Source organism: Cynocephalus volans, chromosome 1, assembly GCF_027409185.1.
Source record: "Cynocephalus volans isolate mCynVol1 chromosome 1, mCynVol1.pri, whole genome shotgun sequence".
NCBI classification, from domain to species: Eukaryota; Metazoa; Chordata; class Mammalia; order Dermoptera; family Cynocephalidae; genus Cynocephalus; species Cynocephalus volans.
In genome coordinates this window covers 123,816,469-123,842,259 of record NC_084460.1, presented here as the reverse complement: position 1 = coordinate 123,842,259, position 25,791 = coordinate 123,816,469, and the positions used below count along the sequence as shown (strand labels likewise).

At 41.9% G+C, this 25,791-nt stretch overlaps 1 protein-coding gene across 7 annotated transcripts; it reads left to right on the top strand.

Annotated features, from left to right (window-relative positions):
- On the top strand, positions 1–25,085 carry FBXO40 (F-box protein 40). 7 transcript variants are annotated; one of them, XM_063079727.1, is made up of 5 exons: positions 1–209; positions 321–408; positions 12,695–12,727; positions 13,708–15,624; positions 21,657–25,085. In XM_063079727.1, the coding sequence occupies exons 3-5, from the start codon at positions 12,725–12,727 to the stop codon at positions 21,870–21,872; spliced, it is 2,136 nt and encodes a 711-aa protein (XP_062935797.1). In that variant the 5' UTR covers positions 1–209; positions 321–408; positions 12,695–12,724; the 3' UTR covers positions 21,873–25,085. The 7 variants fall into 7 exon arrangements, with proteins under 7 accessions (XP_062935797.1, XP_062935805.1, XP_062935812.1 ...); XM_063079735.1 differs by adding an exon at positions 12,109–12,290 and having other exon boundaries at positions 1–408; XM_063079742.1 differs by adding an exon at positions 4,448–4,585 and having other exon boundaries at positions 1–408.
- The last annotated feature ends 706 nt before the right edge of the window (positions 25,086–25,791 follow it).

Sequence of the window (25,791 nt, the reverse complement as noted above, 5' to 3'; positions counted from 1 at the left end):
CCAGCCTCCTCAAGCACAGCTGGACCTGCCGACTGCACATGCAGGAGTCTGCTCTGGCCTTGAAAATGATCCTTCTTGAGAGGATTTTCCTCCTTCCTTGAGGGAAAGAAAACCCATTAACATAAAACCCACTTCCCATCTGGTTTCCACTGCTAAATGCCACTCCAGTAGAGACCGAGCGTTGATAAATATAGGGGGAGGAAAAAGTCGTAAGCTGAGCCTGGTCACATTGCCCCTTGTGATATAGTTTTATTTTTAACTTCAAAACACTTGAACTATTTCTGTTGAAGTTTCCTCTCCTCTCCCTGCCTTCCCAACAGAACCCTGTACTCTGCTGCAGCTGGTGTGCCCCAGCCACCTCCCAGCGATCTGCCTGCTCACAATCAAGGGACGCAGGTGCAGTATATGGTGAGTAAGCCCGTGCCATGAAGGTACGCTTTTCACACATGAGCAGGTGCACCAGGGGGATGTTCGGAGTGACAAACATGCAGATGGGGGCTGAGCTGCACATCACCTTTGTGTCCTGAAGAAGGTTGTTAAGCAAATTAGTTATGTTTGGCAGGGGGTAAGGTTGGCACTGTGAATGAGACCCAGCCATGTGTAAACGTTCTGACAACAGTGTAGGTTCTTTCTTCTACAATCAACCAGAACATTATGTGATATCTTTAAAGTTACACAGTAGTGATGGGGGGTGGGGGGTGGGAGGGAAGCAGATGAGGTGGTGAGGAAACAGGTGGAAGGCCCAGACCTAGAATTTCTACTTTCTAAAATCCGAGTGCTGGGATCTTCTCTCCAATCAACATTTGCTGTTAATTACAAGTCACTCTCATGGAGCTTGATTGTAGTGTGTCATCCTACCATTTAATGTAGCACAACTGTATTTACTGCATGTACCATTCAAACTCTGCCTGCAGTTTAAATCCTGTTTTTCTCTAATGAATGTGGTCCTAAATGTTGTCTCTCCTCCCCAGCTTTCTTGAAGCCAAAATGCATCGTGGAATATAAGAGAATGTATTTTACAAGTTGAAAAACTTATACAGGCTTATGAACCCAAACCAAAAATTGTTACAGACTTGAAACTTGCACATCCAAAGGGACAAAAGTAAAATGACTAATGATTCTTGAGTTATCGAAAGCTATAAAATGTAGACTATTTCTAGCTTCTGGAAGAACTGTATAGTGTTGCATGCACAAAAAATTGGCAGAGGTGAGGAAGCAGTATTTATATTCTTGTGTTTCTCTGGTTCAAAGTTCAGTTAAGGACATCCTGGCAAGTGGCCTATGCAGCAAAAGCCACCAATGCCAAGTAAAAGGAGACTTAAAGCAACTACTCAGATACCCTAACTCCTGTTTCCTTTCTGCCTGCCTCTATAACCTCCAGACACACTCCGTGACTCACTATAGTTGTCTGGGTAATAATCATGCTTGTTTGCTAAACACAGTCGAATGCACTGTGTATAATTGCCTAACTTCATTTAATTTTTCCAGGGTTTTCATGGTACCAAGGTCCCCAAGGTGTATGCTGGGGTGCCTTCCTAGTGGAACTAGGGTGTGTTGGCTTAGCAGTAACCAAGCAGACAGGCTGACTCACAGCTACCTCCAGATAATCCAGCCAGTGAAGCACTTTCTTGGCCAATAGAACAATAATTTAAAATACTGATGCCAATATATAAGCACCAGATATGAGAATTAATTAGCTAATTAAACAAATAAAAAGTTTAAAGGTAGAGAGATTTCTAGCATAGGTGGAGAACTGTAGATTATGAAGTTAAATAAATCTGGGGGAGGGTGGTTAGGTACAGTGAAACTACTGGAATTACAGCCCAGAAGCCCAGGATTATGGAACCAGATGTGGGAATTATCCTCAGCCAGGATGGTTGTGTTAAAATCTCAAGAGGCAAGGGGATTACATTAATGGTTAATTAGGTATATTTCCGGGCCGGCCCGTGGCTCACTCGGTAGAGTGCAGTGCTGATAACACCAAGGCCCCGGGTTCGGATCCCACATAGGGATGGCCGGTTCGCTCACTGGCTGAGCGTGGTGCTGACAACACCAAGTCAAGGGTTAAGATCCCCTTACCGGTCATCTTTTTAAAAATAATAATAATAATAATAATAATAATAATAATAATAATTAGGTATATTTCCTTTCCCTAAAAATAAATATCTCCATAGGGAAAAAAAATCTCCATAGGAAGGAATTACATTAACAATGTTTAATTAAAGTAACTAATCAGTTGGCTGGATAATAGGTTAAGAGTTAAAGAATATCTTTGACCCTTAACTTTTAACCTTGTCACTTTCATTGAGGCTAAAACTCATAAATAAATCATTATTGCCAGTGCTAGGCACATGAGGAGGCAGAACAGTTAGTCACTGACATCATGTGAGGGGTGCTGAGAGGGCCCCTTGCCTAAAAATATCTCCCTGACACAGATCCTGTTTGCCTACCAACTTTAAAATTATAGCAAAGAATGTTAAAACCATTATCAGTTAATCCCATTCTCTTTTGTTTGAGTCAGTGATTTAAATACACCTTCTACGTGCATTATCATGACCTTGCTGGCTAGCAACACTTGGCTAGCAACACCTCCTCATTCTTCTAGTCTCTGTCCTACTCTGCCCTTGGTACCAACTGAGCTGCCAACATTCCCTTGGCCACCACCACGCAGGTAGCATCTGTGTGGTGCTGGGGTTTTACAGATTCTCAGTAAAACATCAAAGTGAAGCAGAAATAAAGCATGGGATTAGAGCTGGAGACTCTGGGAGCATGGGCAAGACATTTTACTTCTCTGAGCCTTTTTTTTTTTTTTTTTTTTTTCAAAGATGACCGGTAAGGGAATCTCAACCCTTGGCTTGGTGTTGTCAGCACCACACTCAGCCAGTGAGCAAACCGGCCATCCCTATATAGGATCCGAACCCGTGGCCTTGGTGTTGGCAGCACCGCACTCTACCGAGTTAGCCACGGGCCGGCCTGAGCCTCAGTTTTTCATCTAGGAAATGAAGAGGTTAAAACAGCCCCTTTCCTTTCAGAGTAAGGTCCTTCTAACAGCATTGTCTGGAGTTTAGTATAAGGGAAGACTCTCAGGCCTCACTCCTACTGGATCACAATCTGCACTTTAAAAAGATTGCCCAGGTGATTCCTGTGCACACTGGTGTTTGAGAAGCTCTGGAATAGAGTGCTGGTTATCTGCCTGATCCAGATTCCTGATGCTATGACTGCAAGTGTTTAAAAGAAAAAGGACTGTCACCCGCTGGAAACAATTCTGGCAGCAGTCAGGATATCTGTTCTAACTCGAGCCCACTGAAGTCTTTTCCATTCAGTGAAGGCTACATTACCAAATTAAGTTGAAAAGATTTCTCTTTTGCCTTAAATAGAGCACACCCCAAACTGGAGTACATCTGACATCACTACACTTTCCTCCTAAATGTGTTTCCATTTGCTCTCACAGCTCTTTCAAAATGCTGCCTTCTATTCCATTGAATTCAACCCAACCCTATTCAATACGCAGTGACTGAGTGCTGGGCGCAGTGTTAGCCGCGTTCACTGTCCTGTCCCTCATTGGGGACCCCATTCGGCAGGTCCTTGGCGAGGCCTCCGAGGCCTCCACTGATGTTCCCTCAGCGCTCCCTGCACTGCCTGGACAAGCCCGGGTCACAGCACTCGCCCCCCACAGTGGCCAGTGGCTTCCCCAGCCCAGCTTCACTGGCACCTTCTTTTTTTCTCTTAATGAGCAGAATCGTAGGTAAACAATAAAAATTACTCACTTGGGCCTACGAAACTAAGATGCCCTCAGGTTGTCTTTGTGGCATCCAAAAAGTCCCAGGCCTGAGGCAGTACGATTTGAATTCCTACGTGCTTAAGGAATGCTTTGTGGTGATTAGAGGGGCACCCAAGGGGGGACATCATGGGGATTTACATTCTTAACAGAGTGAGGTAAGACTTTTTAAAAAAATAAGACTTGAAGATTATTAAGCTGACAATGTTATCGGACTCATTTCTGGCTGCCCACCCCCTTGAAAAGGAAAGAAAAAACCTCAGAAGTCAAACGGTTGGTGTTAGAAAAGCAGCTGTATTGAGCTGAAGGAGGTGGTAGGTTATCCCATCTCAAAGATTTACATTTACTGAGGGGTTTTTAAAGGAAGGGTTGAGGGAATGGAATGTGGGAGGTGAAAAGCAGGAGAGAAGGAGACGTGAGTTATGAGGGGTCCGTGTCTGTGAGTCAGGTACAAGGTCTCGCCAAGGCTTCCTCTGGTTTCTATTCTCATCTTCGCTGTTATCTCGGGACCCTGCAAGATTTTGATTTGTGCCAGTGTACTTGGCTGGTGCCCAAGTCAGTTTCAGTGATTTGGCCTTGATCATTTCTCAAAACTCTACAAGTCTCAAAGAAAGAACCCTTAGCTTTGCAAAGTACTAATTAGCTTCTCGGCCTTGTTTTCCTTCCTAGGGAGCGAGATAAGAACGTCAGGAGATGGGAAGAAAGAGTGGAGAGAAAAAACCTGTCCCTTTAAAAACCCTCCCCCGCTCTGCAGCCCAGGCAGCTTTAGGTCCCAACGTAGCTTCAGTCCTGCTCACTCCAACAGTGGTATGTAAGATACACTGGAGTGAGAGGGAAGTGAAAACTGAAAGGTCACCAAGGGTTATGCGAGTGATCAATAGGGAGAAATGGAGGCCAGGACAAGGGAGGTGGCCATGAGAATGGCCTTCCTCACAGTGAAAGTGACTCTTACACATTAGACACTTTCCACACTTTATCTCATTTGATGCTCACACAAGCCTATGGGGTATTATGAGCCCCATTTTACAGATGAATAAATTAGCTGTAGAGTGATTAAATAATTTGTCAAAAATTACTCAGCTAATCAGTGCCCACTGATTTATTTTATATCAGAGGTGTTAGATAAGGCCTCTTTGTGAAGGTAATATGGAAGCTGAAATCTAAATGGCGACAAGGTGCCCATAATGCAAATGCAAGGGGAAGGCCCTTCCGGGAGGAAGAGCAAGTACAAAGTCTGGAGCAACGCGTGCCAGAGTGAGAGGTGAGGTAAGAGGGGCATGCAGAGGACGGCTCAGGCAGGGCCTGTGGGCCCAGGTGAGGACTTCAGAGTTTATTCCTGTGTTGGGAATCCACTGGAGATTTTAAGCAGGGGAGTAATGACTTAATTTTATAAATCGTTAAAAATCACTCTTTCTGCTGATGAATATGGATTATGGAGTTCAAGATGGGAGGACTGAGACTGATTATAAAGCCATTGCACTAGACAGGATGAGAAGTGATGGTGCTTGGACTCGGGCAGTGGTGGTGGAGATGGGGAGAAGTGGACAGAATTGCCCACTGCCTTTCCAGATCTTTCGTCAAGGCCTTCCCAACTAATTGGCAGTAGTTCTTTTGTGATTGGGGCACAATACCAAGCTTCTTCTAGCTCAGTGGTTCTCAAACTTGATCTTACATTAGAATCTGCTGGATACAGTACATCTGATTCAGGAGGTCTGGATAGGGCCCAATAATTCGCATTTCTAACTGGTTCCCAGGTAAGTACTGATGCTGTCGGTCTGGTGACCATGCTCTAAGAACCACCATTCTAGCTGCCTTGCTTTTGCTTATCAACTCTCTCCTTTCTGAGTGGTCCATATAACACCACAGCCTGCATCAAATCAAGTTGCTGCCCCCTTGCCAGGTTCTAAATGCTACCCTACTTATTTAAAGAAATATTCATTTCTCAAACTCACATGCCTGGTCCTTCTCTTGGCTCCTATTCCACGTAAACTACATCTAGTACATCCAGTAAAATCTAGTTCCTTAAATTATTTAAGTCTAAATTACATTATTTTGACTGCTGTCTCTTCTAGACAGGGGAACTTTAAAACTCATACGTTGGGGAGAGCGTGTTGGCCATGTACTTGACTGAAGTTTGTTTTTAAGAGGATGAGATGCACTGCCTTTTCAGACAGGAAGCGAGAATCTAAAGGTGAACACTGGCAAAGAAATTAAAAGGGAAAAATCGCACCTGGATAACCACACTTTGTCTCAGTCGTAGATTTTTGTCAGTTTTTTCACAGTGAAGAGCTTCTGTAATCAGTGTATTTTCACTTAGTAGGTGTTCATTTTAAATCTCAGTATCCAAGGGCCTGCCCGTGGCTCACTTGGGACAGCGTGGTGCTGACAACACCAAGTCAAGGGTTAAGATCCCCTTACCAGTCATCTTTAAAAAAATAAATAAATAAAAATAAATATATATATAAATCTCAGAATCCATCTCGTAGTGCATATTTTTAACCTTAAAACCTCCCCTTTCCCATTTGTATTCCCTGAAATGCAAAGCCATTGGGCCTGGGTGCTCTTCTTGCTTCCTCTACTCAATGGTGGGGGGTGGGGGTGGTACAGTATAGAATGTGATCCAGATGAGGGGGAAAAAAGCCCACATCACCACAGGAAGTGTTTCCTAATGAAGAGTATCTGACTCCTTTGGAATCTGGAAAGATTATACATGTAGACACTCTTCTGTTCCCCAACTCTAGCCATGGGTTTGCATTTTCCCCAGATCTTGGAGATGGATCACATTTGTCTCTGTGGGTATCTGAAGGACACAGTGTGACATAGCAAAGAGTACAGAGTTTAAAGCCAGACAAATCTAGTCTTCTTGTGCCTCAGTATCCTCATCTGTAAACTGAAAATGGTAATACCCACCTCAGTTGGTGTTGTGAGGATTAAATGAAATGTTATGTAAAAGCACATGATGAGCACTAAAATAATATATCTCTTCCTCCATGACACCCAACACAAAGAGAAATTTCTAAATCTAAGAAAATCAGACAAACCCCATGGAGGATAAGGATCCAGTCACTGTGCACTGGAACAGAGAGGATTAAGAGAACACGGCATCTAACGTCACAACCAATGATATATCTAATTTGATCAATTTAATGCAACACCAGTTGGCTCCAGCTCAAGGTGATCAGTCAACTGTCCAGGTTTGCCTTGGGACTGAGGTGTTTCCTGTGTTGTGGGACTTTCAGTGCTAAACTAGGAGAGTCCCAGGCAAACCAGGATGATTGGTCACCCTACTTCCCCAGCAATCATTAGATTACCACGAATTCTGTATTGACTCTTATCTCGGTGGGAACAACTTCCCCCAGATATACAACAAAAGGTTCAGATGTGATTTTTTTTTTAAGCCCTTAAGCTATATTTATCTTCTTCCTTCTTTCCACTACCAAACTTCTCCAAAGAGTTTCTTCACTCACTGTCTTTCTGCTCAGCTCATGTCCTCTCTCAAAGTCACTCATCTGGTGTAGCTCCAGAGCCTGGCAGAGGATCTTTAAATAGCAGTATTAAAAAAAGAGAACATGCATTGTTGTCTCTTAAAGAGATATTTGCTAATAACTTCAATGAGATGGAGAGCAATAAGGCTCTACCACAAATGTTTCCAGCTTCAATAACACTGTCCCCAAGAACCATACTCCATAGCGCTGAAGGGTAAGAAATGGCTGGGTTTGGAGTGCACCACCAGTGTCCCTCCAGCCAGGCACATCCCTGCTGCTGGGGCAGAGTTCTCACTAAACACGTGGAGCACACAGACCTTCCTTTCCCCTCCCAGGGACTGGGCTCTACTTCGTGACATAGCAGGCTGACAAATAGGAAGTTGGACATTCCTGGTGCTGGTAGCTTTTTTCACATAGCTTTATTCCATTTGTGATCTGACTCTTCTTTCCCATCTGAAAACCAGTAGGGGACTCTGAGTCATCCAGACTCCATCCTTATTTATGAATTTCTCTTCTGAATGGAAAGCAGATGGTCACATTCTCCCAGCCAGGACACAGGCCCTGTCAACACTGAAGTATGTGCTTAATGGCTTTCCCCTCTCCTCTTCCAGCCAAGGTTTGAACAGCCAAGAGTCCCTGTGAAAAGCTGAAATGCCACATTTGCTCTGTCGTGAGCTCTTTGGGGACCTCCCCTAAGCATGGCGTTATCGTCATTGTTTTTAATTTTGAAGTAGCACTGAGGCTGTCACTCACTCTTTTGTCTACATCTGTAACAACATAGTCCTGACTTTCTTGGCTCTCCTGTCTTTTCTTCTCTGGCTCTGTTTCTTCCTAATGCCCCCAGAAGTGGTCATACTGGCCTATGACCAAGTACTTCATGGCTCAGATTTCTATTCTGATGGGGATCTGAACCCTTGACCTTGGTGTTAGCACTACACTGTAACCAGCTGAGCTAACTGGATAGCACCTCCCAAAAATTTAAACAAAATACTAATAGTTACCAATGTTGAGAATGAGTCACCTAAATTTTCTTACTATTTGTTGGTTTTAGAAGCTACCTAACATAAAATATATCTTCTTTTAATGAAAACCCATAAGCTAAAAATTAAAAATTTTTGAGCTTAATTTCTATGCAGAATAATCACATCATAATTAATATTTTCATTTCTTTCTATTTCCTTCTATCTTTGTTTTTTTAAAATAATTTATGTACCAATCACTATGTGTAATTACATTCTATAAAAATTATGGTTGAAATATAAATAAAATTTACCATTTTAAAGTGTAAAAAAATAAAATCAGATCATTTGGTGGATAAGTGGGAAAAAAAATAAAAGATTTCTATTCTTTGTTCCCACTTCCCCAATTATGGCTTCCTCTCTCACTTTTAAGTGGATAATTCTCAAATCTGTATTGCTGCATTCTGATCCCTCATCTTCCTATCCACGTGATCTGTCACCACCTTAAGCATCTTGTATTAAACTTGGTAGACCCATCTTTCCTCCCATAATAGTTCCCTCTTCAGACCTCTACTTTTCTCAGAATTATAACCAACATTATCTTTTCTTTGTTCAAAATCTTGGCATCAACTTTGACTCTTCTTTCCTCATCTCCAGCCAGAAACAAAAATGTTGACTCTCCCTTTTTAATCTCTCCTGTCTCATCTTGCCTGTTTCTACTGTCATCAGTCCCGTCCATTCAAGCTTCCATCACATTCTCTACAGAGCAGTTTCTAACTCTAGCTCCTCCCACTGCATCCATCATTCACCACTCCTAGTTAACACTCGAATTACTCCTCATGGTTAAATTGTTCCTTATTGTCAACCAAATAATTTCAGATGCTTTAGCCTGATACTTAAGTATTTCTACAATAAGTCCACAATGGAGTTTTTTTCCCCCAGGAGTGACTGGAATACAGCAGGAGTCTACCTGCACATTAAATTGCATATTAAAAGATCCAGTGGCTGAACAAAAAATAAAGATGTGTTCTTTGCTTCATCCTATTCTGCTTTATTTCAGTCTATTTTAGTCTGCTCAGGCTGCTATAACAAAATACCATAGACTGGGTGGCTTATAAACAACAGAAATTTGTTTTTCACAGTTCTGGAGGCTGGGAAGTCCAAGATCAACATGCTGGCAGAATCGGTGTCTGGTGAAGGTCTGCTTCCTGGTTCACAAATAGCCGTCCTTTCACTGTGTCCTCACATGGCACAAGTAGCAAAGAAACTCCCTCAGCCTCTTATAAAGGGCACTAACTCCATTCATTAGGGCTCTGCCCTCATGACCCAATCACCTCCCAAAGGAACCCCATCTTCAAATACCATCACATTGGGGATTAGGTTTCATACTATGAATTCTGGGGGCACACAAACATTCAAACTATAGCGCAGTTCAACCCTCTTGGCTCTGTTTAGCCTCTTCTCTGGCTTCAACACCTCAGTTTATCTTCTTCTGGGACCTAGACCTGTTTGATGTTCTGGCTTGCAACTTCTCATCTGCCTCCTGACTCAGGCTGACTATTAGGAGGATAAAGCAATCTGGCACAATCCCTCTTTCACTCTCAGTAACCCCACCAGTCTCTAGAACAGGGGTTCTCACTGATTAATGTGCATCACAATCAGATGGGGAGTGTGTTAAGAAAATGAATTCTAGGACACACCCCCTCACTCAGGTAGGGGTGCTGACAGCATCTACAACAGTGCAATCCAATAGGACTTCCTCTGAAGATGGAAATATTCTATTCTATGTTGTCCAGTAGAGTAGCCACTAGCCATATGTGGCTCTTTGAGCACTTGAAATGTGGATAGAGTGACTGAGGAACTAAATTATTAATTTTATTTCATTTTGATTAAATAGCCATGTGTAGCTGGTGGCTATAGGTTCAAAAAGTAACACAGGTGATTGTAATGAACAATTATGTTTAAGAATCATGTTAACAAGCAGTCCAGGTGAACCTTATGCTCACTTACTGGCACATGGTAGGTAATCAACAAGTGTTTGTTGAATCGATGGATGGATGAACCATTGAATAAATGAATGAACCAGACTATAATTCCCTTGAGATTTAAGGCTGCCTCTTCTGGAAAACAAAAGTTGGGGACTGTTCCAGATTAAAAGAGGCTAAAAAGACTTGAACAACCAAATGCAATAAATTGACCTTAAAAGGATCCTTTTTCAAAAATCGAAAATTAAAAAAACAAAAACAAAAACGAACTACAGAAGACATTTTGGGGACAACTGAGGAAATTTGAATATAAATAATACGTTACATATTAGAAAATTATCTTTAGTTTTCTTAGGTTAGATAATGTTATTTTAGTTACAAAAGAAAATATCCTTATTCTTAGGGAATACATGCTGATCTACATAGGGATGAAATGTCATGAAATCAGCAAATTCTTTTCAAGTGGTTCAGCCAAAAGTGTGTGCGTGTGTTTGAGTGTGTGTGTGTATAGGGAATTGAGAAAGAAAGAAATGGCAAAATGCTAACAATTGTTGAATTTAGGTAGAGTATATTTGGTGTTCATTGTATATATTCCTTCAACTCTTCAGTGTATTTGAAATTTTTCAAAAAATAAGTTTTGGGGGAAGTTCACCCACAATGAATTGGCAAATCCTAAAGTAAAATAAAATTTAAATTTAAAATTCTGCATCTTAAAAAAAAAAAAAAATTCTGCATCTTGTTACTTTTGGGTGCTAACCTCCTCACCCCATCCCAGACTAACACAGTGTTGAGACTATGTTACAAATTCTCTAGCCTGGGTTTTGCACACTGGCAACCTATAAATCCTATCTAGCCTGTACTCACATTTTTTCTTGGTGGTGGTGGTGTTTTTAATTAAATTTGTTGCCAATACTTAAAATTCTGAGGATTTTTATCTTGATATATTATGTAATAAAATATTTTGCATTATGATGTGTTGGGGAAAATATAGGAAAACGGTCAGGGCCCCTCAGATGTTCAGAATCTTTCTGAGCATTCGCTGTAAATAGGCACGTGTGCTCAGGTGTTCCTTGGTTATCGGCTAATGTAATTGCGCATGTGCACCCAGGTGTCCTGGGTTATGACTTAAGTATAAAGGATGAGTGGCTCTGATCCATCGTGCCCCCTGCCCCTGGGATGCCTTAGGGGGGCCATGGGGAGGCCACTACTGCTGCTGGAGGTTGTTGCTGTTGCTGCCAGTGTCCCCAGGGCGCCCCGTAAGGCCGCTGTCACCACTGGACCTGTAAGCTGCTGCTGCCATTGCTGAGGACTGAGCTTGTGTCATCTGCCAACAGCTCCCGGGATCTTTCCCGATTACCTAACATGGACCTGCATGTGAGGGGTCTGGGGACCCAGTCTGTACAATGAGTTTGAAGGGTCTGAGCCCTAGCTCTGACAATATAAAAGGAAACAGTATAACTAAACTAATTAAAATAATGAGACATTCTGGCTTTAGTTATGATTTGCCTTATTTTACACATAAAATTTTATAACAGTGAATGTATAGATCACTTCCTATGAGGCAAACACTGTTCTAAGAGTTTTATTAACTCGTTTCCTCCTCACTACTGCACTGTGGGATAGGTACTACTATTATCCTCCCTTTACAGAGGGGAAAACTGATGAACAAGGTGTTAAGTAGCTTTCCCAAAGTCCCAGAGCTACCCACCCATACAGCCAGGACTGAAGCCTGTGCAGTCTGCCTCCTAACCACTGCACATACCACCACTCAAAAAATCTGCATCTCCGCTTGCTCAGGAAAAAGCAGAAGATCTGGCAACACATTACCACATGGGACCAATTGACCAGAGCCGAGTAGCATCGTTCTCCTGAAAGTAGGAATCTTCTCTTTCTCTTGACAGAGTCCCCACTCAGCCTGCTGCTGGGGCCTTTGACCCCTGCACTAGCCACAGAACAGCTGAATATACCTTGGTGAATTGCACACGATAGATATTCCACAGACACTTACACGCTGCCCCAGACCAAGTTGGATTTCAGACTGACCTATAAGTAGACATAATGCCCCAGTGAGAGAGGTTAGGAGGTAAGATTGGGGGCCAGATTGAGGGCAGGGAGGGTGTTTGGAATGCTAGGATAATTGTCGGTAGACAATGGAGAAACGTTACAGGAAGCAGAAATTAAACATCCCTGGTTGGTAACATGCCCCACCAGGATGCAGTGTGGGTCAGTGCAAAGAGCATGGGCCCACATGGCCTGAGTTGGAAGCCTGGTTCCTTTGCTTATCTGCTGTATGACCTTGGACAAGTTACTAAACTCCTTCAAGCTTCCATTTCCTTAACTGTAAAGTGGTGGCAATGACACTCCCAGGGTGGTGGAAGGAATTTAAGTGAGAAAGTATGTGATGTCTGTTTGTCCCCTGTTAATATAGGAAACCATGATACTTTTCTTACTAATCACTCATATTCATATTTTCATGTTTCCTCCTAGAGTTAAGAAACAAGAAGAAATTGGGAAGCTATGGTAAGTACCAGGTGCTTACTGGAGTGTCACTTTCAGAGGCCCAGGTCTGACTTTATTTAGCCTGTAGGCCAAGCAGATGGCAGACTTATCCTTATGGTTTGGTAATATTTTTTGGCTTTTTCTCAAGCTGGAGATGCTCAGTAAAACCTGGAAGAAATTGATGCAGAGTAAGGGAAAAGCAGTAAGTTGAGCAAAAATTTTTAGTGAAAATTTAAAAATAAAATAACAAAATAAGTCAGCAACAATCTAAATGGCTAACAGTCCCTTCATTCAGCAAATATTACTGAGCACCTACAATGGCCCAGGCCCCGTGCAAGGTGCTAGAGATGCGAATGTGAGCAAAACCAGACGCGGCTCCTGTTTCTCAGCAGGCCTCTGGTGGTAGTCAGTCAAATGAATGACAGCACAGCCATATTCTGGAATGTTACACTGCCATTACCAAGAGAGTTTGCAAGGAATAATTAATAAAACAGTCTAGTCTCATGTTATAATAGCAGGTTAAAAAGCAGGATACAAACCTGTATTCATAGTATTAAGTATGTCATATAAATCACTCATAATCCACAACTCAAAAATGACAGTTGTCAACATTGTAGTCCATTACATCTAGCTTTTTCAAAATTCTAAACATATCTACTATATACATGGAATAAACTATCAGAAAAAAAATTTTTTTTTTTTTAATATAAAGATGACCGGTAAGGGGATCTTAACCCTTGGCTTGGTGTTGTCAGCACCACGCTCAGCCAGTGAGCCTACGGAAAATTTTTGAAAGAGTATTGATAGTTGTTATTTCCGGGTTGTGGGATTATGAATGGTTTTTGCTTTCTGCTCTATGATTTTCTATATAGTACAAGGTTTCCACAAAAAGCATGTATAAACAGGAAATAAATCAATTAAAACACAGTCACAGACATGCATAGAGCTTCTCTTCCAGTGTTCATTTGTCTTCTCTTTCCCCTTGCCCTTGGCATGTCCAGGGCAGAGCACACAGGCCCCCACCTGGGCAGCACAGGCACTGTGAGGGATGCTTCAACCGCCACTGCCACGTTCCTGTGGAGCCCAATGTCTCCTGCCTGGTGATCAGCTGCCACCTACTCTGTGGTGCTACCTTCCACATGTGCAAAGAGGCAGAGCATGAGCTCCTCTGCCCTTTAGAGCAGGTCCCGTGCCTCAACTCTGAATATGGCTGCCCCCTTTCCATGTCTCGCCACAAGCTGGCCAAGCACCTGCAGATGTGCCCCGCCAGTGTGGTCTGCTGCTCCATGGAGTGGAACCGCTGGCCAAATGTGGACTCTGAAACAACCCTTCATGAGAACATCATGAAAGAAACCCCTAGTGAGGAGTGTTTAGACACAGCCCTGGCCCTCCAGGACCAGAAGGTCCTCTTCAGATCCTTGAAAATGGTAGAACTTTTCCCAGAAACTAAAGAGGCCACTGAGGAAGAACCAACTATAAATGGTGAAGCTAGTTGGGAGGAAATGGGAGGAGCAGTGGGTGGAGTGGAAAACAGCTCATCACCACATGGCTGTCTGTCAGTAGCCAGTGGGGAGATGGCAGAGCTGAGTCAAGAAGAACGAGACGCATTAGCTAAAACCAAAGAAGGGCTGGACCTGGCCAAGTTTGGCAAGTGGGAAAATATGTTCAGCAAAGAGCATGCAGCCTCTGCGTTAACAAATTCATCAGTGAGCTGTGACAGCAAGAGCAGGAATGGCCCAGGGACAGAACAGATTTCCAGTGGCAATACCGTGGTGAATGGAGAGGGCACTGCTGAAGGGAGAGGGCCGCAGGAAAACCAGAAGCAGCGGGACTTTTGTGCAGCCGTGGAAAAGGCAGGGCTTGCCCCTTGGCAGGACGGTGTTCTGGAAAGACTGAAAACAGCTGTAGATGCAAAGGATTATAACATGTATCTAGTGCACAATGGGCGGATGCTTATTCACTTTGGTCAGATGCCTGCTTGTACACCTAAGGAGAAAGACTTTGTTTATGGCAACCTTGAGGCTCAGGAAGTTAAGACTGTTTACACCTTCAAAGTTCCTGTGAGCTACTGTGGAAAGCGAGCTCGAATTGGAGATGCTATGTCACGTTGTAGGCCAAGTGAACACAAGGCAGTAGATACTTCAGATTTGGGGATCACTGTGGAGGACCTGCCAAAATCCGACCTCATCAAGACCACCCTCCAGTGTGCTTTGGAAAGAGAACTCAAAGGTCATGTCATCTCGGAATCCAGGAGCATTGATGGGCTGTTCATGGATTTTGCCACACAGACATATAGCTTTGAGCCAGAACAGTTCTCCTCTGGGACAGTGCTGGCTGACCTCCTCACCACTGCCAACCCAGGGGGACTTCATGTGGAGCTCCACAGTGAGTGTGTGACCCGAAGACACAATAAGAGCAGCTCTGCCTTTACTTTCACTTGCAACAAATTCTTCAGGAGGGATGAATTCCCCCTGCACTTCAAGAATGTCCACACAGACATCCAGTCATGTCTCAATGGCTGGTTCCAGCATCGATGCCCCCTTGCCTACTTGGGATGTACGTTTGTTCAAAACCATTTCCGCCCCCCAGGGCAAAAGGCAAAAGTGATCTATAGTCAGGAACTCAAGACCTTTGTCATCAAGCCAGAGGTTGCTCCAGAGCTAAGTGAAGGAAGGAAGAACAACCATCTCTCAGGCCATGGAGGAAAAAGCCAGAATTCTCTAACCAGCTTGCCCCTGGAGGTTTTGCAGTACATTGCTGGGTTCTTGGACAGCGTCAGCCTGTCCCAGCTCTCCCAAGTGTCTGTGCTGATGAGGAATATCTGTGCAACTTTGTTACAAGAGCGAGGGATGGTCCTCTTGCAGTGGAAGAAGAAGAGGTATTCCCATGGAGGCACCTCCTGGAGAGTCCACAGGGAGGCAAGTAAACACTCATTTACTTATTTATTCATTCATTCAACAAATATTTATTAAGAGCTTTCGATGTGCCGAGCACTGTACTAGGCACTGGGACACTTGCTGGGAATAAGACCAACTCAAGGAGGTCAGTCTAGTAGGAAAAACAGACATATAAATGTAAATAGCAACACAGATGGTAGTACCTGTTTATCCCTCTAGATGTATCCTAAATAGCTTCTGTTTGCTCACATGACATTCTCCATCCTTCTCCAACCTGGTCTGTCCTCCAGGAGGTTAATCTACAGGTTGCCTCAACTGGCTCCTTTGACTTCCAGCTTCCAATAGGGCTAATCTAAGAAGAGTGTGTCTGCAGGAAATGGGAGGGAGGGGAAGACTGATCTGCACATATCTATTCTGGCTTCCTCCCTGCCTGCTTGCTTCCTTTTATGACACTTTGGATTGGCCATGTCCCTCCATGGACAGTGGCTACATCAAGTGGTTCTTGCCACACAATTACTCATTCTGGGTTCCAATGACTCCCCTTCTCTTCGCCTTCAGGCCTAGGGCAATAACTCTCTGTATTGTTACTAGCCCTGGGTCATGCACTATGTCATGTGGCTTTTCTATACGCTGCCCACATTTTTATAAATAATTCCTTTTAAAAATTCTCTTCAAATTACCCAGTTTGAGTGTGCCATATGTTTCCTGCTTGGATTGTGACTGATACAATAGGCCAACAAATTGCCCTCAGTCCCATGCCAACTAATTTTTTAGGACAGTTTTTTGCCTTTGATAAAGACATTTTGAAGTTCTAAGTGAATCTGGCCCACTAATTTCCTCAGGTTCAAATGCTTTTTTAAATTTTTCAAAAAAGCTGCTGTATAAATCAGAGAATCTTTCCCTTCAAAAAATCCTTGTTCCTTTTCCCAGATTGGGCCATGTTTAATTGTATCACAACTCCTACCAGGTTGTACCATACAGAACTGAGAATCCTAGTTCATCCTGTCCAAGGTATCTATAGCATCCTTTCTCGTGGTAAATATGTTGGTAATATGAACCATGAATTTATAATGCCCATTTAGGTCAATAATTCCCTAATTTCAATGTTAAGTTTCTTCCTAATATGTGGATGTTTGCAAACTGGCATTGGGAAGTTAGAGTTGTATATTGATTATGTCTAAAACATCTTGTATATTTTTCATTATTCATTGCCTAAACAGTCTTCTTCAAAACATAATTATAAGACTCTCTCTTGTGTATCCATGCCTGCATCCATGTGTTTTTTTTTTTTAAAGATGACCGGTAAGGGGATCTTAACCCTTGACTTGGTGTTGTCAGCACCACACTCAGCCAGTGAGCAAACCGGCCATCCGTATATGGGATCCGAACCCGGGGCCTTGGTGTTATCAGCACCGCACTCTCCCGAGTGAGCCACGGGCCGGCCCCTGCATCCATGTGTTAAACACTGACTGACAACCACCCATGTGTTAGGGATAAACATGAATGAGACTAAGATGCTCCCTCACGAGTATTATTGTCTAAAACTGCCTAATACCTTTCTCTATAAAATCAGATGCAAACAATTTAATTTACATTTACATACTAGAAATCCCATTATTTTTTGTCTCAAATTTGTCCCCAATTCAATGATTGCTAACTACTTTTTTTCTTTTCCTTCCGTTCTTTTTTTTTGGAGGGAGGGGATAGAAGGATATTTATTTTATGTGCTTGCTTCTTTTTCTAAGGTAGTTTTTAGAATTTATCTCCAAATTACTATTTTTTACCCTCAAAGTTGGCACTGACGTATAAATAATCCATTGTATTTTCTTCTCTCTTTTTATGATCTTGAAGAAAATTTGTAGAAAAAATTTACAAATAATTACTTTAAGTTACCAGCAGGGAGCCTGATATATATCAACCTTTAAAGAGAAAAATGCATACATTAATGTTTTAAAAATCTGTACAATAGAAAAATAAAAACCCTATTCAACACAGTGTACACTATTTTAAGCACTGATGAAATAGTCTTCACTGATAACAGACATCGTTTTTAACTGGAATATTAGAAAGTTTTCCAGATAATATAAAATACCTCCAAAAGATAAGGTATTTTTTAAAAAAGAATGAAAATCTCTGAGTATATACGGATCCTCTAGAATTAGAATTCATCACATTTATAAATTGCCAAACTAATGCCTAAGCCCAGGAAAAATGAATTTACAAAAATTAAGCACTTTTATGACAGAAACACGTGTATGAGGGCACTTCAAAAAGTTCATGGAAAAATAGAATTAAAAGATAATATGTATCTTTCCATGAACTTTTTGAAGAACCCTCATATTTAGGCTAGAAATTCTCATTCTTTCAGTCCTATTACTAGAGGACCTAAAATAGGCACTCAGTAAATATTTATTGAATGGATGGATGGATGGATGGATGGATGGATGGAAAGACCGATTTGTGAAACTAGAGCATCACTTTTTCTTGTATCGTGTTACACTTTAGAAATATGCTATTCCAGAGCCATAAATGTCACAACCTCCTCTTACTGGAAATAGATAACATACACAGAAGCTGTAGCATAGCTATTCTGTATTACTCAGAAGGAATGAAAGCATGCTGGATTGTTATGCACGTAAGTAAACTTCACTACCATGGACTTTTTAGGTCAAACAAACATGATAAAATGTTTTTGCATTCTGGAGCCCAACAAAGACAAACTACTCATGTTAATGCATGTTTTTTTATATAATCTACTACAAATAAGACAAGGTTCCTGGCAAATAAATGCTACATCTATGGCAATTAGCTAATTTTAAGAATTTGGAGAAAATTAGAGACTTAGGCTTCTTAGGGTTCTTTTCTTCCTTTGTATTAATGAACTTTTATGATAAAAACAGAGGAATATCATAGTTTAATTACTTCTTATTTTTAAAGACGTCTCAGGTTGGAAAAGTTCCTGAAAATATTTCTTTCGTTTTTCTGTTTCTCCTCCAAAAGCAGTTTATATTTTAAATAAACCCATAAACACAAAAAGTTTTCAAATTGCCCCTTCATAAGAAGATACCAGCAAATTCTTATGCATTTGAACAGTAAATATTTTTTAAATCCTCCAAAACTAATACTTGTTTTATGAAAAACTTAGGAAAATTTTGAGAGAGAGAGAAAGAGAGGACAGGGAAGAGGGTGGTATATTAAATCATATAAAACCTTGACCTAAAGCAGAATTATCTGTAATTTCAGTTGATTAAAAAACTAGCAGTAGGGCCGGCCCGTGGCTCACTCGGGAGGGTGCGGTGTTGATAAGACCAAGGCCCCGGGTTCGGATCCCATATATGGATGGCCGGTTCACTCACTTGCTGAGCGTGGTGCTGACAACACCAAGTCAAGGGTTAAGATCCCCTTACCGGTCATCTTTAAAAAAAAAAAAAAAAAAAAAAAAATCTAGCAGTAGAGGAATTTGTTTACAGGTTTAAGCAGTTCTCTATACAGAAAACTTGTTCTTTGGATTAAATAATCCCATGTGAAGGATTTATCTATAGAGTAAAGCATGTGTGCCAAAATATAAGAAATCTGAAAAGACTGAATATTTGAGTCTTAAGGATTTCCTAAAAGAAGCCTATCGGTTTTTTCAGTTTACAAAGCCTGAAACTCTTTGGGTAACATTGCACAAATTTCTGTGTGTGTGACAAAAGGAGAGAGGGAAAGAAATAGAAAAGCTCGACATCGAAATAGCCTGTTGTCTACACAGACTTTAATTCAATACATTACCAAATTATGCCCACAAAGGAACCATTATTTTAAAATAGGTCTATGAAAATGTGGAAAAATAGTGTAGAGGCTTGGAACTAGATAAGCACAAGTTTATTGGGCCTAGTTTTAATGTGTGTGTATACGTGTGTGTATATATATATATATACACACACGTATACACACACATACACACAGTATATATATAAATACATGCACTCACACATTCACACCCTTACATACCTACACTTCAGTAACTCATGATTCTTCTCATTAATTTAGTTTCATTAGTTCCCTTTTGGGCATTGAGATTTTTAGCAGTTATAGCATTTGAAGGATAAAGGAATTGTACTGCTTGGGCCACAGATGAAAACAGTTGCATTCAGTGAAATTTTATATTCTGAAAAGTTCACCTTGTTGATATTAATAGGACTTCAGCTATTCACATCAAGTCTCACAAAATGGCCTGGAGGGAAGTTCATGTTTCAAAGACAGTCTAAGCAATGCTCAGGAGAGGTGTACTCAGAACAATTCTAAGGATAACTGGTTCTTAATTCAAATATTTTCTTCCAAGAACCACAAAGGTCAGAGTTATGATACAAATGTTTATAGTTTATGAAAGTGACCATTTCTCAAAAGTGGCAATTTGTTTGGAGAAAGGACATCATACCACCTCGGAAGTGCACCATAACTACAGGCATTGTGGCCTGCAGAGAATGAGGGGGAGACGAGATGGCCAAAAGTTCCCTTCAGTATTTTTCAAGAAGTGACTCACAGATGGGTCAACCATGCTGTGTAGCTCCTACGCAAACCAGTTGAGATAGATGAAATCATAAGTGTTTTACCAGCACATACCTATTCGTGATTGTTTTCTCTGTTTTTTTACAAAAGCAATAGATAGGAAATACAAATATACCAGTTACAACTGTTGTGGCCCCTAGTGCTAATCCCAAGACCACAATTAGAGGTGCAACGAATAATTTCCCAGCACAGGCCAACCCTCGTACTAATCTCCTTAAATGAGGTTTCTCTGGGAAGTAGCAATATTTGTATCCAAAAATACTGAAGTTTGATGTGTAGTATCCAAAGAAATGGATTTGGTGGTATTTCTCCCCACATCAATAACAAAAATTAGCGTTACCATCACAGGGTCACATCCTTTATTTTTCTGGATGTGGATAGTTGGGAGGCTTGGTAGTCCACAGTCCAAGGGGCGCATCTGATGAGGGTCTTTTTCTGGATGGACTCTGCATCAATGCAGGGTATCATGTGGTGAATGGCTTGAGCAAGAGAGCTGTTAACCACTCGAATATCATTTAGAACAAACTAATTTCCTTGCAGAAAGGAATAAAGAAAATTTAGTTGGGGCTAGAGAATACTCATATTAAAATGGCTTTTTAAAATAAAAAAGGAAATAGTTCTAAGATCCCAAGAAACACTTTTCCTACATAGAAACAATGTAGAAACTGAGGGTGGAGTAGTCAAGTTGAAAGGGTATCAGATTATTCCTACCCTCATAACCAAATTTTAAAAATAGAGACTGCACCACATCCCACATGGAAAGATGAGAAAGTATTTTATTGAGCACCAGACTCAGAATTCTCTTATGGGGTTCCTGTTCTAGTGAGACCCTTATAAATTGGGATACTTTTAATTTCAAATAATAGAAAACCAATCTAAAGTGGCATAAGCAATATAGGGAATTTATTGGCCAATATAACTGAAAAGTCCGAAAGTAATGACTTCAGGTAAGGCTTGATCTAGCAGCTCAAAAAAAGCCCCCAAATGACCTTTTTTGCTTTCCATTTCTTACCTCTACTTTCTCACTAATGGCTCCATTCTAAGACAGTTATCCCTTGGTGGTCCCTGGTGGCTGCTGGCAGCTCCTAGGACTGCAGCTTCACAGTTCAAATATAGAAGGAAAAGAGAATCTGCTTCTTGATATCTCAAACAGAAGTTCTGGAGAGTCGAGTGTGACTGGTACTAACTGTCCTGATTTGAACTGTGTGTCTATCTAGAACTAATCACTGTTGCTGGTGGGGGAGCAGCAGAGCGTTTGTCAGTATGCTGATTGGTGTTAGTCATTCCTACACAACTACATGGCTGGCTGGGAAGATTATTAATTGGAAGGTGAACTAGGAATTGGATGCTGGGGAGGGAACTAACACATGTCTACAGCAGCCGCTAAAACTGGAAGCTAAAAACAGGAAGAAAAGAAAGGCATTTCCTTATATTAGTCAAAGAAAGCCAGCCTGAGGATATTGCTCCAGTGTTCACCTTTGACCTTCTATCTTTCCCAACAGATCTGGCAGTTCAGCAGCCTCTTCTCCAAAATTAAGAGCTGGGAGTTTAATGAAGTCACCTCCATGTCTGAGCACCTGAAGGCCTGTCCTTTCAACATTGTAGAGCACAAGACTGACCCCATACGTTTGACCAGCATGTGTCAGTCCCATGAGCAGGCCCAGGAGAGCTTAGTCTCCACCTTTAGAGCCAGACCACGAGGAAGACATGTCTGCTAAACATTCAGATTCCACTGTTCTTGGATTTCTCTGTGGAGTTATTGAAAGTAGGACAGAGAGTGGTTTTTGAGGACTCCCTACTGTATACTGCTTATGTGCTTATCTGGGTGTACTGGAACAAACAATGTCCTTCAAACTGTCAGCAGTCACACAGGCCTAAGAATTGCCTAAGCCATGGCTTATACTTCCTAAGCCATGGCTTAAGAATTTCTTAAGTTATGGCTTGTATTATAGTGCCATATGGATGACTTATTTCTTTTCCTTTTTTTTTTTCCCCTTTCCTAAAATAGATGAGTACAAAGAGAAAATAAGTAACTTGAGGCCATTTGGAAAATGAACGTAAGTTTTTGGGAGAAGAGAGAGCAATGAAGTCCCATAACCAGCACAGAACTGAGCTTTCACGCAGGGCTTTTTAGTTTACAAATCACCTTCCAATTCATGGGGAGGCAATGCAGGGATGGGACTGGGGTGCAGAGAGTTACCTCCCAGTGCACCCAGGGTGAAGGGCACACAACTGGAAGGCTCTAGAGCTGGGGCTGTCTTGACAGTCAAGACTGGGGCTTCTTTTAGTCACCCTACTGCTTCTAAGCCCAGGTGGTCCCAATATAGCCAGACAGAGTAGATCTCTGATGGCTGAGCACTGCAGCCTCAACACCACAGGCCAAAAGATGAGGGGCAGAAATGAAGTCACAGAGTTTGTTTATAGAATCTCAGCAACAGATAGAAGGAAAGTCTTGAAAAATGAAGATAAATCCAAAGGAGACACTATATTTTTGGAGAAAATTAGGGAAAAAAAGCCACAAGCCTACTTTTTCAAGTTTCAGTAATGACTTAAGAGTTAAGGTTGCTTTCTTCTGAAAATTATATTCTAGGTTTGGGTTAGGGAGAGCATAGGCATAGCCCAGCACCACCCTGTGCTATCTGAAATGACTTCAATACACTAATAAACCTCAGTGGCATGCCAGAATGCACGCCATAACTCAAGGAGACCACACATTTGGCAAAACCAGACAAAGCCTTCTGCAGTTCCTATGGAACCAGTCACTAGGTCCTAGATACCACTTGGGTGCCCCAATGGGGGTCCTGGAGAGGAAGCAGGTGGACATAATGGCTCCCAGAAATTGCTCCTACTTATTGTGGTCATGCTTCCAGCCTGTTAAAAATAGATGATACTGCTGTTTTGAGTAACTAACAAACAGTGACTATTTACAAGAGCAGAAGTAAAAAAAAAAAAAAAAAAAAAATACACAATAGAAACCAGCATCCCCTAAAGCAGGGTTTCTCAACCTCGGAACTACTGACATTTTGAACTGGATAATTCTTTGTTGTAAGGGACTGTCCTGTGTATTATATTATTTATATTATATTTAGCAGCATCCTTGGTCTCTATCCATTAAATGCCAGTAGCACCCCTACAGTGGTAACAACCAAGATGTCTCCAGATATTGCCAATTGTCCTCTGGGAGCAAAATGGCTCCTGGTTGAGAACCACTGTCCTAAAGGATGTCATACCACTGACAGGGAGTTAGGATACACTTATTTTTCAGTACAGCAAAATTCTATCTCATGTAGCTATGCACGTGGTTATGATTTAATGAAGTTCTTCTTTACATACTAAGTAGGTTTTAGACGTGGTAATTTTAAGTTGGGAACGAAATGGATCTGATTTGTTTGATATGGCTTCACGTCCTCGGGCCACATGAGAGAACACATCTTTCAGCTCTCTCTGGGTATACCTGAAGCCAGGAAAGTTGAGCTATTTGTCTCATGTTTATATGCCTGTTACCTTAACTGGTGCCATTTCCCCAGCAGTTCTAGCAGTCCTTAAGCAAGTGAGGAATTGGGAGAAGGAAGGACAGGCATTGCAGGGAATCAGAGAACAAAGAATTTAGCCAACAAAAGAGTCTTGTCAGTCTGGCTTCTTGGTATGGTCTGGGTCTCTCGCTGAACATGGTTCGGAGCTGGTGTAGCGGAAGTAGACGACACCTCTGAGAAGAGTCAAGAAGGCAGGAGAGTGAGTCCCACACCAGAAATACGCTCATCTTTCCATTGTAATGTGCCCCTTGGTACTATTTGCTAATGTAATCTATTTTTCTTAATCCTTGTTGTTTTGCTTATATTTCACACTTGTATATAAAGCACCCTTTTCTAAAAATATAACTAGAATGTAATCTAAGGTTTTATTCATTGAATATGAATGGCTGGAAACAACTAAATGCTGAAGTGGGAAAGAAGGAAGAGAGATCTCCAGGTATCAGTTCCATGTGTTTTGCATCCAGTCCTTCCTCCATGGAGGAAGAAAGCTCCTGGAATCCACTCATTTTATTAGAAAAAGAGAGAAAGGGGAACTATAGACCAACGGAGATGAAAATCAGGGTCTGTGGTTAGACAGATGAGAAGCAAGGTGCTTTATAGAGAAAGACAGCGGAGGGCTTTCCCTTCACAATCTGGGTGGGAGGGGGCGGCCCAGGTTCAGGAGAGCAGTGAGGGCACTGCCCCCAGCTGCTCTGTGGCTTTCAGCCTCACTTTCTTCTCCCGATGGCTGCCTTCAGAACAGTATCGAATCAACCTCATCAAGTGCATCCTGTATCTAATTACATATGTTGCAGGAAGCCAGAGTATTACTGGTATCCCCTGGTCCATAGAAAGGAGCGCATTTTATGGTGAGAGGGCAGATGGAGTCAAAGGGAAGTCTTTCAGAGAGACTGTGGATTAGACAGCGATGGTTTGATCAGTGAGATGAGGTTGTAGTGAGCAGCATGTGCCCCCAGTGTTGTCTGATAGAGGCATGACAGCTAGACATGGCTTCAGATTAAGAAGCAGCTGAGGAGGTGAAGAGGGACTGTATACACAGGAATAGGAGCCTGGATGGAGAGATTCTACAAGCACAGCCCTTGGTGAATATCACTGCTGAGAAAGACATCCAGAGCAGAGATCAGCCGAACACGCGGGGCGAGGACCTTGCTGCCTTTGTAGCATGGGGATCTGGAAAAGAAGTTTCTGTCTTATAATGAAGGGAAAAGTGAAATATAAGGTGGAACTTGGAGATGTATCAGGAAAACCACTGTAAAAGTCTTATTTATGTATGTGTAAAGTCAAATCAAACTGAAATGAAGAATGAGATTGTGTATATCTATGGTGACTTACCTCCATGTACTGGAAATCCCAATGTCTCTCTCTATAAGAGGAAATAAAAGCTGCTTTGCACTCTGAGACGTTAACTGGGTGAATCTTGTGAGTTAGATCTAGAGACAGATTTGTGATTCAGAAGCATAGACATCATCATTGAAACCAAGAAGTGTACATCTTGAAGAAAAGCCAAGGAAAAAGCCTGAAGGACGCAGGGCTCTAGACATATGGGCAGCTCACCAACTCTTTGAAGTCTGGAGCAACTGTGGGTCTCAGCCTCTAATCCAGCCCTTCCTTGATTCCGGTGCCTTCTCCCTCTTTGAAAGCTGGACCCAACTTTGATGGTAGTAACAACACAGACATCTATGTCCTATCAACCAAATCTCTCCCTTTTATTTTGATTTTGCCCTAAGATCTCCTATCTCTTACCTTGCTGAGGCTCAGCACAATGGCCTGGGGCCAGGATAAACCTGCCTTGCCCTGGCCTCCCATTTTCCCTTATCCCCATATTTTGCTTGGTGATTCACTTTTTGCCAGTCACTGGCTGTGCAAACGTCCTTGCCTCTTTTCCTATCTGCCTCCTGTCTGGACCACACAGAAGCATCACACACTTCCTCCATCCACCCTCTTTCCTGGCCACTAATTTCAGTCTTCCAGCTACAAGGAATCCTGGACTTTCTTGAGCAGAGGCTACTGCCTTTGGCTCCAAATTCTCTTAAACATCACCTGAGTTTGTTTTTCTTTAGCTTTAGTCTTTCCTGTTGGCCAAACCTCCCTTTTCTTTCTTCCT

Bases quoted from the DNA above. Each gene is read 5' to 3' on its own strand.
- FBXO40 (XM_063079727.1), top strand. The intron at 15,625-21,656 runs GCAAGTAAACAC...CTTTCCCAACAG, and splicing joins CCTGGAGAGTCCACAGGGAG to ATCTGGCAGTTCAGCAGCCT.